This window comes from Cricetulus griseus, chromosome 6 (genome assembly GCF_003668045.3).
Source record: "Cricetulus griseus strain 17A/GY chromosome 6, alternate assembly CriGri-PICRH-1.0, whole genome shotgun sequence".
Lineage (NCBI taxonomy): Eukaryota > Metazoa > Chordata > Mammalia > Rodentia > Cricetidae > Cricetulus > Cricetulus griseus.
The window spans coordinates 103,656,261-103,676,519 of NC_048599.1; the positions used below are offsets into that span (position 1 = coordinate 103,656,261).

The following is a 20,259-nucleotide window of genomic DNA, read 5'->3' on the forward strand; positions in this document are numbered from 1 at the left end:
ATATGTAGTATAGAATCAGGAAGTCTGATGAACCATCTAACCTAGATCAGGTGCAGATTCCTGGGGAAAAAGAAATAGGAATACAATCTAGTGATCAGTGAGAGTCAGCTGTGGATTCTAAATATTTCCAGTTTTGTCTTTTTAAAATATTGTCGAAATGTGGGTTTTGGGTTCTGTCACCAATAGATTTCACCACTCACAGGGCCACTCAGACCCATCCAAACTATTGAAAGCCAAGACCAGTGAGAGGGTTGGGACTGTGCTTCTGCCCCACCCCCACTGCTACCCCCTTTTAGAGCTAGTGTGTGTGAGAGAGAAGATATTAAAGAGGTATCTGTTGTTTAGCAATTTTGCTAAGTCTGTCTTCATTACTTTGCCGCTGTGCATTTGCTAATTTGGAGGCCCGGCCATTGACAAGCTTGCTCCATACACCTGCAAGCAATTTGCCGGCTTCGGTACCGGAGAATTGCAGAGATGGCAGCTCGCACCTATTTGATTTTTTTTTCCCTTTTCTCAATGCACAGCAAATTTGGCTTTCAGTGCGTTATCTCTTTTGTTAATGCAAAAAGATTCCCTGGGCGAAAAAATTGCTCATAATTACCAGAGAGATGGGGAAACTGCATTAGAATAAATAAACCTGAAATTACTGTAATTATGTTGTGTTTGATGGGCCCGGCTTGTAATCAAGAAGAGAATACAGTGAAATGATGCTGACCCTCTTGGGTTTGCAGCTGTACGCGCACTTTGGGGTCTTTTTTTGCAGAAAAGAGTCATTTTGATAATCATTAAGCTGTGTGTAACCTATTTCAGAAGTGTTTTAAAATGAGGTTCACATTTTTTGAACAAGGGAAAAAAAATCCCAAAATTGCATTTTGCCATTACAGACTCATACATAAGGAAAGGTTGTGTTTTCTATGTGACAATTGTTAAGACATAATATTCGAAATCAGTATTTAATCATTATAATGAGGTATTGTTTAAATATAACCACCTTTAGATTATTCATAGTTTAATTAATATACTCATTATGAAAATCTTTGAATCAGATATTTGATGAACTACTTGTCAGTAACAAGGCAGCATTAATTAGGCCTATATTGAGATTAACATTTTTAAAAAGTACAACCGCTTATAATTATAATAGAGCCCTAACTAAACACCGCCTTCCTTGAGCTAAAACTAATAATTTCTCTATTTGAACTGTTAGCAAGAGATTATTAAATTAGTATAAGCTAATATCTCAAAGTATTAAAATCGGCTTGACCAAGCAGATTTTGTTTGTGGCTTGAGCGTTTGGGGACTAGCTGTCCTCTGGTGGACTGAGTGAGATGAGTGAGAAAAAGTCTCACGCCTAGAGAAGTCACCTTTCCCGGAGAAACTGAATCCAAACCAGGTCTGACTGGATTCAAGCTTCAGCCCATTCTCCCGGGCCTAGCCTGAGAAGTTGTTCCCCTCAGTTTCAATCCGGGTCTATCCAGTACCATCTTGGTCTGACCTCACCCCTGAGTGCCACTAGGTTCTGACGCCGCCTGTGGAGGAAAAACCCCAGTTTCAGTCCCAGAACGGGCATCGAAGTCCCCAGTTTCATCCAGCCCTACCTCTTGGTCTTCTCCCATTAAGCGGCTCCCCCTCCAGCCCCGCCACTTCCTCCTCCCCTTCCCAAAGGGCGTCGGAAGAGCTCCGCGCATCTGATCTTTCACCAGCACCAATTGAAAAATGGGTGCTTGTCACAACACAGATCACTGCCTTCCAGGCTCTGCTCCCCACCGCGCGCCGGAAAGGGCCCCCCAAAGGCGGAGGGCCAGCCCCCTCGGGCAGCAGGCGGGTACCAGAGAAGCAGGAATCGAACAAATCTGGCCGTCGGAGCCTACTGGGGCTGGGGCTGGAGCTGGGCTGAGGCTGGGCTGGCTTGGGGCTCAGAATATCAGGGATTCAGTAAGGGATTCAGCCTGGTTCTGCCCTCTTGGAGTCAGGGCTCTTTTGAAGCAAACTTAACCCCAGCGTTCTACCCAAGGGAGGCGTTCTCAGAATGGACTGGCACCTGAAACTCAGGGCTGTGGTGGGAACGATGTGAGTGACTATGGCCAGCTCTGGGCCATAAAAGTCACCTAAACCCACTGTGCGTTGGCTTTTCCAGTTCGTGAATATGTAAAGAGAAGTCCCTAGGCGTTAAGCAAGAATGGGACTCCCCACCCTCCTGTGGAAGGCACTGGGTGGCTCCCTGGGACTATGCCCTGTCCCCAAGGTCCTCAGTGATTGATTGGGGCGGTAGCTTGGAAGGCGCATACTTCCTGCCCCTGCCAAGACGCTGTCCGGTGCCTGCGGTCTAGCGAAATATGGCAGGTCAGATCCGGGCGGATGGAGGCTGGGGCAAAGCTGGGTGCCTCTGTTTTCCAGGGCTCTTGAGAAGTGGCAGGGCACCAGGAGAGAATTCCTGTCTCCCAAGCCCGCTGCTTGGCTTCTGTTTTTCTATCTCGGCAGTGTTTCCATTCTCAAGCCTCTGAGGTGGGACTCTGTCCTAAAATACCCGCTCCTGAGCCAATTCGCCAACCCTCTGTAGGCATGCCATCTCTCCCGCCTAGGCAAGGATCCCAGGAGAGGGTAAGGGGAACAGGACTTTGGGACACCCACACAGACCTTAGGATAGGATCATGGTGGCATGTTTAGGGTCCCCAATCTGTCCCCAGTAGGTAGATATGCCTATGGTAATGGACCAAAGGTGAGAAGAGGGGCACCTCCTTTCCCTCCACACAGCACAGGACTCAACGGCTCTTTCATGAAATCATAATTTTACTGTCTCAAAGAAACTTTATAACTTATTTACAAAGTTTCCCTCCCCCCCCAAGATACAAAGCAATAAGTTAACATTCTCAATATAAAACTAAACTTTGACATAGAGAACACAAAACACGTTTGATTTCAGTTGGTCACATTTTCCAAATTTCACAAGTAAAATGTCAAGATTCTCATTTCACAAAGCATCGGGTTTACAGCCACACACAACAGAACAGAACGAGGCTAAGCTTGTGCAACATGTTTACAGAACAATAATAATAATAATTAATAATAATAATAATAATAATAATATGTACAGCAATTAGATTCTGCACCAGAGACTGTGCGTTCAGGGTGATGACTTGGGTTCTGTGGTCGAGCCCCTGGGGATTGTTTAAAGCTGCTTGTGTCTTACTTCAAGGAGACCTGGAATTGGGGCGCTTTCACAGGACTGATTTTCTCTCCAAGGACCATTGGTCCTCTCTCTTGCTGTCCAAAGCATGCTTTCCCTCTTGTCCGAGTGTTCCTGATAAAATCCTGATGGCTTCACTTATCTTTCTTTTGTTACTTCACTCTTTGTTTGTTATTAGTTAATAATTTGGGACATGTAAAATGCAAATCATTCTGCTTCCATTGCTCCATTCCAGCAAAGCACAAAAGTTACAAGGGTGTACCTTAAAAACCACTATCCCCTCCTTGTTCTCTTTTCTGGTGTATTAAAGGTAAATAGTATGTTTGGACAGTGCCCACTCCATGCCCCAGAGAACCTGGAATTGGCCAACACTCAGCATCAGATAAAGTCTGTTTTTCAATAAATTAACCCCCCTCCCTCTGATTTTCCCCATTTCCCAAACAAGCTACACAGGTGGTCAAGCAGGGCCCGGAAGAAAGAAAAAAGCGTTCCAGGATTCGGTGAAGGGCTGCCGGCAAACCGGTGTGGCTCAGACCTGGTGACTTTTTGGAGAGGCCGCAGAATGAAGACAGCAGACACACGAGGACCTTGACTCAGCGCACAAGACAGTGCAAAAAGGAGACAAAGACAGACAGAACCGAAAAAAGAGCATTTCCCCCCTCCTACATATTTTCTTTTTCCTGATAGTTTCACAAGGCTGAGAGTCTGGTCGGGTCCAGCGGGTTGTCTTGTTGCTCGTTCTCCAGTAGCCGTGCCTGCTTTGAGGCCACTCTGTTGTCCCCGCGTGGCCCAAACCAGGTTCAGGCCCAGAGTTGGAAACTCGCTGGGCCAGACCTTTAGGGGCTCCGAGGAGGCAGCAAGCCCTCTGCCTTCACTGTTCCTTTTTTCTTTCCTTTTTTCCTTCCTCACCTCGGGGTCCTTCTCCTCCCAGCCCAGGGCACACGAAAGGGTGGATGGACCTGGAGGCGGGAGGGGCTGGGCCAAGGGAGACTGGAAGGAGGCGTGTGAGTGCGAACTGATAACCTCACATGAGTTGAGGCTGCTGCATAGCTTCTTGGTGCGCTGAAGGATACCATGATGTGTAGCTGGGGACATAGGAGCCTGCGCTGCTGCCGGAGCCTTTCCCAGAGGAGGAGTTCGGATTCCAGCCGGGTGGCACTGGTGGGGAGCCGGCAGACAAGGCCCTGCCATTCGCCAGCGAGCTGCCCTCCAAAGCTGCCCCGCCTTGCTTCATCAGCTTCTTGAACTTGGAGCGTTTGTTCTGGAACCATATCTTGACCTGCAAGATCGGGCGACAACGTGACTGGTCTGTGACCGCTGAGCCTACTCAGGCCTGAGGAGGAGAAAAGGGACTGGTGGAAGAGAGTACCCTCCCTCCTGGCTCTGCCGGGTCTGGCAGCTCCAGCCTAGACGGGTAGAGACCACCGCCACCCCCAACCCCCATGAGAGCCAAAGGCTAGAAAACTGAGCCCCCAATCCCACCGTTGCTGATAACAATTAGTTCAGCTCTCAAATTCGGGGCGGGCGTGGGGTAAGAGTAAGGGAGACCCAGTCCTTGGTTTGCAAGTGGGTCAGTGCCACCGGGGCTGCTGTTTATGGAAGACCACCTGCATGCAAAACAATGCAATATCAATAAAGAAAATTTAAAACCTAGATAGGAATGGAGGCCATCTATTTATAATTAGACCTCCTTCCTTTTGCACCAAACTTTCTGTCTTTGGATGACTTTAAGAACTGGTGGAGGAAGCCACAGCCGGTTTGTTAAACTTTTCTTAGGACTCAATCCAACCCCCTCCCCCTTAAGTGAGTTTGCTTTCCTCATCTCCAATCCAAATCTAGAGACAGACTTTGGAAACCGGTGTCAACTCCGGTTTGAATGTCTACAAACTTGACCACAGTCTTAGAGAAAAGCAGGAAGAAAAAAATCTCAAGTACATATATATATTTTTTTTCTCTCTCTCTCTCCAGGATCTGGGACTTTTTCACTTGGGAAGTGAAAGAGCAGAGGGAAGGATCCCTCTTCTGCCACCTCGTGAGGAGGAAGTGGAGGGAGATTTAGGATTAGGCCCAGGATCCAAGTGATTAGCCACACACTTTAAAGGCAAAGGAGGATTAAATCCCCCTTCTATTGTTCCAGTTGTTCCGGCACGTGTGACCTCAGAATCTCCGAACAAAACGTGTGGAGAAATCCTTCCTGCTCCCGGATCAGAAGTCCAGGGACCGAAGAGCAGGCAGCCTGCAGGTCAGAGTAGAGTCCGAGCTAGGACAGACAGCATGTGGGAGGAAGGGGAGACACTGGAAGTCAGAGGTGGACACACACACACACACACACACACACACACACACACACACACACACACACGCACACACGCACACACGCACACACGCACACACGCACACACAGGCACAGTGACATCTCGAACCAGAGGCCCAGTGAACAAGAAATTCGAAGCCTAGGGCTCAAACCCAGCTCAGGAACCCTATTTGTCGGACAGGCAGAGGCCAGGTACCTGAGTCTGTGTGAGTCCCAAGGAGGCTGCGAGCTCCGCCCTCTCAGGGAGAGCTAGGTACTGAGTTTGTTGGAACCTCCGATTCAAAGCCTGCAACTGCAAACTGGAATAAATTGTCCTGGGTTTACGGATCTTTTTCCCTTTGCCATTAAAGCGCACTTCACCGCCTTCCACCACGGTGCTCTTCTCGGAGTCCGCCCCTGGAGGGACAACAGAAGCAAATACCCTTGTTAATTCTGGACTGCCTTTAATGCGGAGGGACGAGAGAGAGTGTCTATGGATGGGCTGGTAGAGGCAGGGTCCGGAAAAGAACGCTCAAGAAACCCTGAAAGACTGCAAAGGTTCCTCAAGGTCCGAGCGCAGATCCCTGTCTGCTGCAGACAGAATTGGGCCGATCCCAAGAGCGCAGCTATTGCCTTTGCAGGGAAAGTTTGCTATTTTTGCAGGCGGTAGTTGAGGTTTAATTACCCTTAATTGCATACATTGTTTATAGCGCTACGCAATAAATAATTACCGAGACTAATACGCGCACATGTGGGTTTCTGTTCTGCAGCAGGGCATTGTGTGCTCGACGCACCGAGCAGTCCGGAGGCCCAGCCAGTGCCAGGAGACGCGCTCGGATTTATCCTTTGCTGGACAGTTGTAAATTGAATTGACTTAATATTTTTTTTTTCTTTTCAGTGACAAGGATCTATAGATTGATATCCGAAACCTCTACTACTTCCGCGCCTTCCCCACCCCCACCCACCTCTCTCTACCCCACTCTTCTCTCTTGTCTTCTCTCGTTCCCCCTCCCCTTCTCCCCCTTTTTCCTACCCTTCTCTCCTTGTCCCTGGCAAGCGCACGTACCTGGGTCCTCCAGGCGGCTCTGGGCGAGGCTGGCACTGCCGGGGTAGGACTGCACGGAACTGATGTAGGGGCTGGACGCGTGGCTGCTGACCGAGTTGACGTAGGGGTAGCCCAGCGGTCGGGAGAAGGATGAGGCCGAACTGTAGGCACTGTCGGGCTGCGAATGGCCGGCCGAGTGTAAACAGTGCATGGAGTAGTGCCCGTGGGACATGGGAGAAGGAGACATTTGCTGGTTGGGCGGCCCAAACTCCATAAACACCGCCTTGCCCGACACGGGGCTGTTGAGACTTTCTGGCATGGTGGTCATGGTCATCTCTTCTCGCGGGGTCTGGGTGTGGGTCTTTCTCTCCTCTGCTTCCCTTTTGGGGGTCTCTATGTTTCTCAGGACAGGAAGGAACCCAATTTAAGCGGAACAGGGGTTTTCACTTTCCATTCATAAGAAAATGGAGTTTGTCTCTTTGAAAAGTCTAAGCATGATGCTGCCGAGCTCCCCAAACTCGGTTCAAAGCTTTGACTCAGCCAAGGTCATAAATATTCATGAGCTGGTGGAGCTGATTGGTCGGCTCTCTTGCATAATCACCGGGGATTGGTCCGAGAAGCTCCGGCTTGGCTGGACTAGAGCGGGCGACGCGGCCCGGCCTGGGGAGAGTCGGGTCCACACGTCCCGGCCCGGGCTCCTCTGCAACAGAGCGCGCGGAGCGTGAAGCACAATGGGCTGCGGCGTCCATCCGCGCTGGGACTTTGGAGGCCCGCGACTCCAGCCTCCCGCCTCCCTCGCGCGCTTCCCGCCCCAGAAACCAACCAGCGGCTCCCTGCCGTTGCCCTCCCCCTTGCTGTCCCCACCCTTCGCCCGCCCCCAACTCCTGGGACCCCGGACCACTTCTCGCGGTCACCCAGTCCGGTGCAGAGAGCCGCTCCAGTCTGGCCGCGGTCTCTCTGGATCGCGGGGTCGCGCATTGGGAGACAACCCAGGTAGCCAGCAGCCAGCGGTTCTCCCGAGCATCCTATGCCTAGCTCAGCGCGCTCCAGGCCGTACCTCCCAGGCCCGGGTCCTCTCAGCCACATCCCGGGGATCGGGGTTTGGGAACCCTCCGGCCCAACTCACTCACTCGGCCGCCGCGCCGCCGCTGCCACCGCTCCCAGGGGCTTGCTCGCATCTCTCCAGGCCCAGCTGGCCACTCCAGCTAGAGGCTGCACGGGTCTGATCAAAGCAGTGCACTTGGAAAGCCAGGAACCCGCGCTTCTCCTCCCAGGAAAGGCGGCTGCACCGCCTCCCCCCTTTTCCCTCCCAACCTTCCTGCCTCCCCCTCCCCTCCCCACTCCCCCTGAGCCATGCGCCCGGGGCTCACTGGCCCCGCGGGCGCGGCGCAGCGTGGAGTCCTGGGACCTGCGGGCGCCAGGCGGCTGGAGCTTCGAACACTCTCCAGGTGGTCATTTTCCAACCTCCTGGGGTCTGACCAGACTACTTGGGGTTTGGGAGCCCTGCGGGGAGGGGGGTCGGGACGGAGAGAGAAACCCTCAGCAAATCCAAATCTGTGGTAGGCTCCAATATTTGGGTACAGACATGCCCCTCTTTGTCGCCAAGTCTCTTCCTCACCTCCAGTGGCCAAAGCTGGCGCCTCCAGGCCGGGGCTGCGTCGAGGGGCGCTGGTGGCAGCAAAAGCTGCCAAGGCGCGGTCTACCTCGGTATTGAAAAGTATACAAAAGGCCCTCTCGCCCCCACCCACCACTACTACACACAGCCACCCCACAAGCCGCGGTGCTGCGTGGCGCAAACTACGCTGGTTGCTAGGTACTGTTGGTTCCCAATCCCTCCAGCCCCAGATGAATCCCAAATTACTTTGTTAGGTAATTAGAAAGTGTTGATAATTATTTCTTTCATAATTTAGCGGTGTGACGGGGGACGGGGAAATGATCTTGTGAAAGTTCACACGTGCACACGTATTAGTTACTGATTCATTTGATTAAATGGTAGTCTCAAGTGCTCAGATCCGCAGCTGAAGGCACCCCATTAGCATAACACTGATGTTTAATTTTCATACGCATAATTAGCCATATATTTAACACTAATAGCAACATGCAGCCTTTCAGCGTTAAACAGCCCGGGATTTGATCTGGCCTGAGCTGAACCTTCGCCGAGGCACCTTCCCCTATCTGGAGTGTGCAATGATCACAGGACAGACCTCTGTAATCAAGCACATTTTGGCAGAGGGAACACCAATAAAAATGAACATTCAAAACAAATTACATCGGTGATGTCGTTACAAATATGAGTACAGGGAATTCTCTCTCTCTCTCTCTCTCTCTCTCTCTCTCTCTCTCTCTCTCTCTCTCTCTAATTTTCAGCAGAGGATCCTGCCTTCCGGAATTCCTCTTCGGTTTAAGGGCATGAAGCTGGGGATAGAAATATTTCATGCAGCGTGATAGTTGGAGCAAGAGAGAGAGAGGAGAGAGAGAAGAGAAGAGAGAGAGAGGAGAGAGAGAGAGAGAGAGAGAGAGAGAGAGCTACCAGTCCAAATTCTGTAAACCAATAAAGGGTTTGTCAACGCCTAAAAGATTTTTTTTTTCTTAATCACCGAACCACACGGTGAGGCTTTGTAGCAACAACTAACTAATGATTCCACCACAAGTCCCGAGCCACTAGGCTCGTTCTGATTTTCCTGTCGTGATTTTAATTGCTCCTTCTTAGCGCCTGTTTTGGGGGTGTGAAGTGCGGTTCCGTGCGCCCAGTGCAGCCGCTTGGATGCTGTGTGAACCAGAGGTCTCTTCGCCTTGAGGGCCTTGCCCACGTAAGTGATCGCTGCGGTGTGTGCCGGGGTCGATGTTGGGACTGGGGAAACTGCATTGGTGTCTCTTGGAATTTAGGGCAAGGCCCGAGGATATCCGACTGTCCGACTGCCTAGGGCCAGTTTATCCAGGAGACTTGCGGGGTTGGGGAACCAGAGAGCTACCACAAAATACTAGGTCTCTGTCCTTCCGCTTAGCGGAGCAGGAGACCAGGATGGCTTCTGGGAACCGACTGGCTCAATAGGGTTTCAGAGACTGCATAATTTAGAACTGAATTGTGAGGGAGCACACTCCAGAATTATTTCCTAATCCGAGGAAACAAGCAAGTCTAGGGAGAAGCTGAGCCGGGCCTCTGGAAGAGTGCACATGCCTCACCTAGCTTCACGAAGTGAGATCTTATCTCTATTTGTGAGCCCAGAATGCATTCCTCTGACTGTACCAACTCCAAGGCAGCACCTGTTCTAAAATGCTTAGACCATTTCTGGCCCGAGTATGAAAGGAAATTAGAATCTTGCATTGGTCCTGAAGGTTCCAGATAGGGAGCAGAACTCAATGGAGGTGGTAGCCAGCTCACTCCTCCTGGCTGGAGTTCCCACCAGACTCAGCCAGGGTTAGGTGTCAGGTCAGTTCAGCTGGCCAACTGATGAGGAAGTGGACAAGATGAGGCTCTTGAAAAAAACAAAACAAAAAACAAAACCAAAACAGCAACAACAAAAAACCCAACCTACTTCCTAATCTCAACTTCAGAGAATGTTACACAAAATTCTTTTAATTCAAGTTTGTCTCCTATGGAGCTGCTGAGTTTAGCAGTGCAGGCTAGATTACTAAATCAGATTATATACTTTCCCCATAAATACCTCTACCTGCAATAATTGTCCCGGTGGTTGGTGAAATCCTGTGGTCCTAATAAAACTATCCTTAGGGGGACCGGGAGTAAACTGATCTGCAGATAAAGACACGACATGCTAATCTGATTGCTCTAGGGAAGGAGAAAGTCATTCTCTGGCAAATAGCTCCCAAGGCCAGCTGGGCCCTGTTCCTCTCCTGGGAATAGGAATTGCTCCATGGCTACAGCTACAGCTTCAGCTTCAGCCCCTTCAGAGAACCTCCAAAGTTTGTCAGGTGACCTTCTAAATCCCCATTCCTCTTCGTTCTCATACAAATGAGGTTTAGAATCACCTCCATAAACAACTGCAATCTCTAGGTGTAGAGATTGTACTGATCTGGAGGGTTGGAGACCATGGAGAGATTCCCAGGTTCAGAGAAGAGCTGGGATTTGTCACTTATGGTGGCCTTCAGTATTCCATCTCCTTTTTCATGGCTCTGGATGTCTGAAAGTCAAGCTAACTCCCTATGGATGCCTCCGCTGCCATCAATCCTGGAAAATATGAGGCATGTCCTTGGCTCTCTGACAACCTAAGCTCTGTTCAGACTATGGCCACATTGGTATCCACCAGAAGACAAACTAGAGTTAGCAGGGCCACTCACTGATGGTCTGGACCTCTCTAGACATGCCTTTTCTAAAATGCCCAGAGGGAACTGGCTTCCTGTGAAGCTCAGCCTGGCCTACCCTGGATTGAGATGTGAACAGATCCCAGAGAACAAGGGAAAGCAGAGTGCCCTGGACAGGAATGGATTTCTGCTCCTAAGCAGGTAGGTGCTTCAGGCTAGCCGATCCATAGTTAAAGCTGACAGTTCCAGATCAGGCCAGCTAGGTAGGGCCTTATCTCAAATGTGTCTGGTGTCTCCCATCTCAGGGATCCTGTGCAGTCTCAGGAATACCTATTTGTATAGCCCAGGGAGCAGGGGAGTGCCTGTCACAGGCCAGCAGCCAGGGGGAGAACAGTTTAAGAACCAGTTGGGCACTAAACTCAAGAGCCACACTTCTAAAGTATGGGGCTGCAGCTCAAATTTTTAGCACAACAAATGATCTAGTTTAGGGGTGGTCTCAAGCTGGGAGGGAACCAAGCATGGCATGGTTGCTGATGAAGAGCTTCAGGGGTCTGCAAGGTCTGTCTGGACTGCTAACACCTTCAGAAAGGATAAACTATGGTCCACAGCCAAGAAAACATTTGTAGGCAATGCTTCCTGGTCAAAGCTTGATGAAGGGGAAATCGGGCAGGGGGTGGAAGCAGGTGCTGCCTCTGGAAGGGTCCTCAGGCTCAGCCAATTTAAGATTCACAAGGGGAAAAGCAGATTAAAACAAATTTTTCAGTGAACAGGTTCTGTTTTTCTTTGTGTGTGCATGTTAAAAGTTTGGAGATTCCAAAACTAATCACCTGCCCCCCACCCCTTTGGAACTGTCACTTGTAAAGAGTGAATACAATGGGTTTAAGAGGTTTTTTTGTTTTTGTTTGTTTTGTTTTTTAATTTGGGTAGAATCTGAAGTGGATTTCAGGGAAATTAGAATAACAATCGCAAGAAAGGGCAAACCACCTGCCCAGGAAGGTGGTTCCCCAGGGGTCCTGCAGACAGCAGACCAGAGTCCCCAAAGCCCTGTCCTTGCTGTGTAGACAGACTCCTATGTGGCCTGTGATTGGTTCCTCAGTCCTCAAAGGGCTCCTTAAGAAAATAGGCACTGGGTCTCAGTAGCCTTGCTGGTAGACTCTCAGACTTCCTGAGGCAGTTTGGTCAGGATCTCCGCGCCTCTTGAAGTGATGAGGACTGTGTGCTCGAACTGTGCAGACCTGAAACACACAGGGCGGCAGTCAGGACCCTGTGTGCACTAGCAGCTCTAGACACTGGTGTGCTGCCTTCCTTCCCCAGCAATTCAAGCATAATAGGGCAAGCACCTTTGGTTGTCTAGTGAGACCACAGTCCACTTGTCCTCCATGACTTTAAATTCTGGGGATCCCTCAGTGATGATTGGCTCTGTAGGAAAGAAGTATTTACTATAGTAGATATTGTTTCAGTTTATAATGAGAGAGAGGGGGGAGAGAGAGAGAGATTGAGAGATTGAGGCTCTCCCTCCCCCTGAGTGTTTCACCGACAGTTCCTGTTGTCATCTTGCAAGGGCTGATAATTGATGTTGCTTACATAGTATACTACAAACCAAACAGTAGGAAGAGGAAATGCAACAGCATTAAAAAATGTATGAAGTTGCCTGGTTCATAATTTTTTAGAGAAAGAAGGGCATTTTAATCAAGACTTAATTAGGACCCTGTGGATAATAACCACCCAAACACCAGTCCCTCTTATAAATATCAGTCAGTTTTTTAAAATATTTGAATTTTTAAAACACGCTCAAAATGTTCATTAATCAGCAAATAACAATTTTCTTATTTTACCCTAATTGCTTCTCCATTAAGTCCTACAGTCAGAACTAGGAGGCCTTGGTGGCCCTAGGTGATTGGAATTTGGTGGTAACACCAATCATGCCATCAGCCAGGGATGGGCCACCACAGAGCACATGCCACTTGCTGACAGAGAGCAAGGAACTTAATCGTCTCTAGTTACTGGGTGTTAATGAAAAAACAAAACAAAACAAAACAAAACAAAACAAAAAACCCAGCACATTATGCCGGTAACAGAATTAGAGGTTGGATGGCTGCAGTCTCCTAAATGTGTCAGTAAGTATCTGATTTAGGAAGACCGGGCTAGAGGATATTATTTAATCACATTTGCTATGCATCCAAATTATTTCATTATGCTGATTAGCTTCATTAGTCCTTTGCAGGACTTCAAGTCTAGGCAAAGGCCAGTTTCCGTCCAGGGGCCCCAGCTCTCTAAAGAGGAGTCCAGCATTTACCTATAGTGAAAGCCATGCCTTCCTCCATGGGCAGGTCATTGTCATTTGCTGCAAAACAAACACAGGGAGGTGTGAGAGAAGGAACCAAGGAGAGATGGGGGTGGGGGTGGGGCGGGAACTGGGCTGCTTCACAACAAGTGGCCATTTTGCTTTTGGAAAGGATAAAGGGTTTTGGATGCCTGGATAAGCCCACGGGGTTAAACACAGGGCTTGCAGGAGGAAGGGGAGTCTCACTCTTTGTGGTATCTGTGTTCTCAGACCCCACCCACTCTAGCAGTTTGGCAAGGCCTGGCAGGGGCAGCTTAGGTGTTCAGATACCAGTACAATTCCTTCTCTTCCTCATGTCTGCTCTTCCCCAGTGCCACCTGATGCTAGGTCTCCTGGTCTCCCTAAGGCCAAAATAAGTCTTGGGGAAAGATGCCAAAGGATAGCACCTAGCATGCAGGATGGAGCAGAAGGAAGGAGCTCCACCCTCAAACAATTGCATGCACCAGGAGCAGGCTCTTTCCACACTGACTTGGACCTCTTCTGAGCTGCCTCAGGTGGGACTCTTTGGCTTAGAGAGGTACTGTTCTGCTGGGTCTCCATGGATGCTCTAGGGAGGTTTACAATTAGTTCTTCCAGGGACTTGTCGTATCTCAAGCACACAGGGCCATACCCAGGACTAACTTTCTCTTAGCCCTTGTTCCAGTGTGCACCCCCTTGGGACTCCTCAATGCAGCTGCTTCCCACCTTAACCCAAGTCCTCCCACCCCTCCTGGTGGCTGCTGCCTTCTCTCTGTAGGGTGCACACCCAGTCAAGGAAAAACTGGATTCTGGGGAAGGAACACGAGGGTGGGCATAATCCAGAAAACACTAAAGAGTACATGCTGCTAAATACATCAGCTGTCAACGCTGTGTAGGATGTAATGAAGTTTAACCACAACAGTCAGCGGTTAGAAAAGGGGGTAGAGAAGAAAAACAGAAAACAGCCGTATGTGCATGCTGCCGGGACAGCGGTGCAGTGGGGTTTTGTTTGCAGTAACTTTTCTTAGACAAACATCCCTCGGGCCCGCCAGCCATGCATCCTTCAGGAGAAGACCAAAACCAAAATAAACCTCATTTGGGAAATGTGCTGACCGGTGAGCCAACAGTAACATCCTGGTTAAAATTAAGTAGATAACCTCACACTCCCATAACAGTGGGGTGGGATGGGAATGACAATGTGAATTCAAAGCAAACAGAACTTGGAAAAAAAATTGATGCCATTCAATAAGTAGCTTCCAAAATAACTCTTACCATGATGCCAAATTTCTGGATGTCCATGAAAGTATGATCCAATCCCATGTCCCACAAAATGTGGACAGACTTGCAAACCATTCTGCTGAGTTATGCGGCTTTAAAGTGACCAAAAGACATCTAATTTAATCAAATGTTTTAGTGCATATTAAGATTAAAAATAAAATCACTTAAAATAGTCTCTGAGGGGGGAAAATCAGTTCTGTGGATGGGGAGGCAGAGGGAAGGTGGGGGGATGGGAGGAGAGAAGGGAGGGAAACTGTGGTCGGGATGTAAAATAAATGGAAACATTTAATTAATAAAAATTAGTTTTATTTCAAGTCTGATGATAGCATTGATGTTTCCTTTATTCTGGAATAATTTTAGTTGACTGATGCTTGTCAACAAATCCTTTTGGATAATATGAAGAAAGAAGGTATACATATGAGACTCATTTGAGTACATTTAACAAAGGTTATTTTTAGGCAAGAAGTAAACATGCATACACACAAATGTAGACCGATATACATAAGGAAGTTACACACACACACACACACACACACACACACACACACACACACACACACAAATATGTCTGTAACACTGTCACAAAAAACTTACCTGGTTTTGATGGATTTATCAACAGTTACTACTAACTCAGGCATTAAACAAAAGAAAATTATAATCTCCAAGTATGACTTTCTAATTTTATGATTTCCTGTAGTCTCATCTAATTAAAGTGTTAGACATTTTGTAAACAGACACAAAAGATTGTCCTTTTTGTCCATTTTCTTTCAAAATTGGTGACCATTTTAGGGTTCCACTTAATAAGAAGCATATCATTAGCAAAGTTCATAAAATGTCTTTTATCACAATATTTTAAAAGAGTTAATATTGATCCTAATAATAAATGCAGACATTTTGGGTTCTATCTATCCCTTATCAATGGAATATAGCACATAGAATCCAAACCCGAAATCTTTACCTGCAAGGATGGAAAGGTTTGTTGAGGCCAGGTGAATACAGTTATTTTGGGGATGACAAACTGATAAAAAAAACATGTACAACACCAATGATATATATTTTCATGTGGGCAAAGGGCATGACGTCTTCAACCTTACCCATAGAAATGGGCAGGTATTTATGTAACCATGATTACAATTCCTAACAAAGCCAAACATTTTTTAGCTCTCACTCATTTCTTTTTTCTTTCTTTCTTTCTTTCTTTCTTTCTTTCTTTCTCTCTCTCTCTCTCTCTCTCTCTCTCTCTCTCTCTCTCTCTCTCTCTCTCTCTCTCTTTCTGTAAACCAGGCTGGTCTGGAACTCCCAGAGATCTGTCTCTATCTCCTGAGTGCTGGATTATGGGCGTGTCCTACCACACCCAGCTTCAAACTCATTGCTAAAAGATACTAATTTAGTTTCACACACACCTTTTTGACTAATAACTTTATAAGCCATCATATCTCCACACACTTCCCTCCCCCTTCTTTTTTGAACAAGATCTCAGTTTGTGTGCCAGTGTTTGAACTCACCACTATGTATCTCAAGTTCTGGGACTACAGGTATGTGCCGCCACACCTAGTTTAATCTTTAAGAACATTGAAACACACTCCCAGATTTTTAAGAATCTTCACTTAGACAAGGATGTCCCTGTAACCAGCATGGTGGAGGCAGCATCTCATGGGAATTTAATTTTGGTGTAACCAGTAGGGCAGAAATGGACAAAGCTATGCAGGTACTGAGGAGAGGAATAAGCCAAAGTCTCCATCTCCAAAGCTATGCTTTAGGGTCCAGGCTGTATTGTAGATCCTTGTGCTTTGGCCAGGAGGTATAACATCTGTCCCAAGGGATTTCTCCTACATCCATGAAATTTCTGAATAAAACTGAGAATGGAGCGTAATAGAGGGTTATGGCCTAGGTTATTAGTTTGTTTGTTTACATAAAAATGAGTTCTCTCAACACCTGTATGTTGTCAGTTCAGCCCCAACCACCATCAATAATTTGAAAAGCATTCAGTATAAAGCATTCTAGTATTGTCTTTAAAAGAATACTAGTTTGTTTTTTTTTTTCCCTTTAATGATCCAACTGATGGGCAGGCTTCACAGCTACATCTTAAATGTGTGTTACAATGGTAATCTTCATTTTAATTTCCAATGAGAGGAGAAGAAAGGCCACTCTAGAAATCCCTGGGGGTCCCCCCCCCCTTCACACTTCTCATTCCTCTTCATAAAAGAGACTGTCTGACTCTGAGGTAACTGAAGATATTTGAGTACCTTCTCCCACCACAATTTGCTCTCGGGGTCCTGATGGAACTTCCGGCTATAGTGTCCCACAATCTGTGTCACATATGCAGAGGCTAGATGATTTCACAGATGGGGGAAGGGAAAAGAACTGGACAAATTTCCTCCCTCAGTTCCCTAGTTGAACACGTTTGGTTCCCAGAAGTAAAGATGCACTTCTGTTCAGAGTATTTCCCTTTTAAACGTGTCGTTTTCAACATACACTTAAAGTGAGATAAAATTCCATTAATGTTCTCAATTGTTGTTTGAAAACATGCGATTTCAACTATTTCGAAACACATGATGAGAGCAGACTCTTCTGGCTGTGGGACTTAAATCTGATTTTGTAAAGACAATCCAAAGGACTTAGCAAATCAAATTCCACTCCTTCATTGGGAAAGCAGATACCAGTCACCCCAACATGGCATGGGAAGGTGGGGTGTGTATCTACCTCTTTACAGTGGTGCTGGGGGGGGGTCTGGAGGGGCAGGCGGGCAGACACTGAGAAGTGAGGTAATTGCTCTCCAACACCAGTCCACCCTCAGACCCACAGATGTCTCTCAGCACAAGGGTTTTCTTGCTCAGAACAGCTCCCTCAAGATGAAACCTTTTTTTCTTGTTGAAATCTACTGAAAATAACTCGATCAGTGTTAGGTCTCTGCTCTGATTTTCTCTAGCTAAAACCCTTTAAGACAGGATGCCTGGCCATGAGGCCCATACAGTCAAAACTGGATTTCAGAGGGAACGATGGGGAGAGCTTCGTAAAGGTAGCTTTCAAACTCACTTTTCAGTTATAGCCCATAGTTGGAAGAGAAGTTTCCTTTAAGGGGATTCTCGTGACCTTTCTCTTCAGTTTAATTCCTTTTCATGAAGCAGTTAGACTCTACTTACGTCTTGTCTAAATAAATACAATTTCTTAACACATTTCAAGTAATTTATGTGACTAAAACTGCATTCCCCAAGAGGGCAGAGGAGTACCGTGTTTAAGTACACACTCTGAAAGAAATAAGCTTGCACGTGGGGATGCTTTATTACCACTTTCATGTGAACACGGCTCCAGAGGGCCACCATCTCTGAACAGAAAAGGCTCTCAAAAGGCCACTGATTTGATAAGTTACGGAATTTCACTTTAATCTGTGCAGGTTTCAGTCCAAACAGTAGCCTCTAAATGGAGGAAATGCACAAAGCCAGGGATTCCCTCTAATGACAGGAATGTTTAAGTACAATTAGTCATATTTCTGAAAGCCAACAACTGTTTTCCAATAGATTGGGACATTTTATTTTTTGTTTCAAGCTGGATCACAAATTACTGTATTTTTCTTACAATAGAGCTGAACTTTTATTTGAGGTTCTCTGTTTCTGAAAAGCAGACATGATGGATTGAAATAAAAGATAATTTATTGCAATGCTTACTTTCATGTGCAGAGAGACGCAGTGTAATTGTAATTTACAGTAGCTGTCAAGGAAAATCCATCACAGATGACATTAAAATGACTTATTTTGCCTGAGCCACTTATTGTTTAAATGTGCATAATCTAATAGAAAGAGATTATTTTTAAAAAATGTGCCTTGTATTGTTCTAAATTAATATTAAAACATATACTTATGAATTAAACATTAAAAAACCATTTATTGATAGTTTCATCATGACATCTCCAACTATAAGTTTAAGTTATTTTGGAGTGAACTGTCATAGATTAGTGATGCACGCAGCAGCATATTCATGTTCTTCTCACACTTATGGATAATATCGAGATTATTGTAGAGCAAATGCGGTTAGAGAATGGGTATAATAGCGCCATGGCCTAGAGATCACAGAGAGTCACTCATGAAGCCAAAGGGCACAGAGAAAACCGTCTTTGTGGAATCATTTAAACTGACATTTCCACAGAGACACCCTCCTATTCTTTAGGTTTCTGAGCAGCATTTCAAGTTTTCTCGTAGTGACCCCAAGGTTTGGGGTAGCATACAAGAAGTGCAAGTTGCCCGAGTGTTCTCCATGCTATCAGTAGAAGGAGGCTATGGCAGATGGCGACTGACTATCTTAAAGGAGACTAAGTTTTTTTTAAAAAAAAATGTTTGTAAGCCTCTGGTCTGTAAAGATTTCAAGTACTTTTTGGCTCACAGGTGGATCTCATTTGGTTATTGACTCTCTAAATATCTTTCCTGAATAAAAAAAGGCAAAACAATAGATGTGCAGAAATACTGCTTGAACACATCAGGACAAACATTTGTCAGAGTCGGGGCCAGTTTCTTCGCCAAAGGCAGACACAAACTATCTAAATAATGAAATGCATTAGGATAAGAGTAAAAAGTTCATTGTCTGTTATTTTCCACATAGTTTTCTGTGTGCAGTTGTTGGGGCTGATCTGGTTTTCAAAGGAGCCTGTTCATGCAAATTCATACTCTGCCCAAACTGACCTTCGCATCCAGATAGCTAAAATCCAATGTCACTTTGAATTCCACTCTTCTTCTGCTCTTGCTTTTTTTATGTAGCTGGAATTAATGTAGTGAATATGTAATGAAATGCATTATCCTGCATGGAGATTTATCAGATTTTCCGACTGAATGCTGTGCTTTGCAAGTACTAGCTGGAGTTCACCTGCATGTTGGTGTGGCGTGTGGCTCTTTTTTGTAAAGAGTTAAGTCGTATACAAAAAGAGGGAACAAAGGTCAGCGCCCAGCCACCACTTGAATGTGAGATTTTTCTTTTTATTCCCCTTGATGTATACTAGGCTCTGTGTTATTAGTCTTAATGATGGAAAATTGTAGTGTTGATACAAATCTTTTTTTCAAAGTAGTAGGCGGGAGCTCCATTTGTTAGTAAGTTTTTTTTGTGACTAAAAGCCACGGACAGTACATTTATGTAGCAGTAAAAGGCCTGGATGCTCTTTCCATAGCAGAGCTAATTATTCCTACTGTGACCTTACTGATCTAGCCTGTTCCTAGTACATCTCATCTGCACGCCTGTTCCTCTGTGTAGATGGTGTCAGAGAATATGAAAAACCCTATAATGAAACCATTTTCATGATGGAGAAAGGCTACTGGAGTTGCACTTGCTACAAAGAGGCTCAATTATATGAGTAATTGTGATAATTTTCTACATTCATAGCCTTCAATGGGGAAAAAAGAATGAGAGCCACAAAGGAAAATTACTTTAACAAGAAAGTACAGAGAGTAAAAATGGAAGAAGAGACAAAAAGGGGAAAAAATAACCAGAAAAAAAGTTTAAAAAATAGATCTGGAGGGAGGAATAGCGAGACAAGGAGAACAACAGAAATGCTCAAAAGCCCATGTGCAGCTGTGTTGCACAATTAAATTGAATTTTTTTTCTGCAGTTGATGAATGTGACTACTGCAAATGTGCCTCTGTAGTTAGCTATCATTTGTTGTTCCGTGACAGGAAAAGGATAATTACCTCTCAGAGAGAATCAAAGGCTGACATGCCCTTTAGACACAGCCATGAATGCAGAGCTCCACAGAATTGCCTGAATAAGAATCCAGTGTTCTCTGCCCCCTTCTACTGAAGAATAAATTTTGTTAAAATGCAAGAGCGCCACCAGTAAATTTGTTGAACCCTAGGTGTTCAAAAATATGAGGTGCATCTATCGACTCATCCCATTTGCAAAAATAAAACTGCATT

The 20,259-nt window shown here is 46.4% G+C and overlaps 2 protein-coding genes and 1 long non-coding RNA gene across 5 annotated transcripts in view; 1 reads left to right on the forward strand and 2 right to left on the reverse strand.

Moving 5' to 3' along the window:
• LOC118239060 overlaps window positions 1-3,764 on the forward strand; it is a 6,465-nt gene extending 2,701 nt beyond the window's left edge. The window contains exon 3 of the long non-coding RNA XR_004770495.1: window positions 3,633-3,764. This is a non-coding gene — a long non-coding RNA (uncharacterized LOC118239060). The remainder of the gene's footprint in view (window positions 1-3,632) is intronic.
• Window positions 2,771-7,044, reverse strand: Dlx1 (distal-less homeobox 1). Its single transcript, XM_027420197.2, has 3 exons — window positions 6,547-7,044; window positions 5,698-5,897; window positions 2,771-4,466 (listed from the first exon to the last, which is right to left on the reverse strand). Exons 1-3 carry the CDS (start codon window positions 6,857-6,859, stop codon window positions 4,212-4,214), a joined length of 768 nt encoding a protein of 255 aa, XP_027275998.1. The 5' UTR covers window positions 6,860-7,044; the 3' UTR covers window positions 2,771-4,211.
• Window positions 7,045-11,663: 4,619 nt separating this feature from the next.
• Metap1d (methionyl aminopeptidase type 1D, mitochondrial) overlaps window positions 11,664-20,259 on the reverse strand; it is a 72,812-nt gene continuing 64,216 nt past the window's right edge. For 2 of the 3 annotated variants that reach the window (XM_027420198.2, XM_035446393.1), the window contains exons 7-10: window positions 14,360-14,457; window positions 13,082-13,129; window positions 12,126-12,204; window positions 11,664-12,020 (exon numbers count right to left, since the gene is read on the reverse strand). In XM_027420198.2, the coding sequence (XP_027275999.2) occupies window positions 11,942-12,020; window positions 12,126-12,204; window positions 13,082-13,129; window positions 14,360-14,457 (304 nt within the window). In that variant the 3' untranslated portion in view covers window positions 11,664-11,941. The remainder of the gene's footprint in view (window positions 12,021-12,125; window positions 12,205-13,081; window positions 13,130-14,359; window positions 14,458-20,259) is intronic. The other variant, XM_035446394.1, reaches the window with a different exon arrangement.

What these genes read in the sequence shown, in the direction of transcription:
- Dlx1 (XM_027420197.2), bottom strand. Translation starts at nt 6,859, where the DNA reads ATGACCATGACCACCATGCCAGAAAGTCTCAACAGCCCCGTGTCGGGC. An exon ending in GAGCCGCCTGGAGGACCCAG is followed by an intron (nt 5,898 to 6,546) that starts GTACGTGCGCTT and finishes TTGTCCCTCCAG; the next exon opens with GGGCGGACTCCGAGAAGAGC. An exon ending in TGGGACTCACACAGACTCAG is followed by an intron (nt 4,467 to 5,697) that starts GTACCTGGCCTC and finishes CCGATCTTGCAG; the next exon opens with GTCAAGATATGGTTCCAGAA.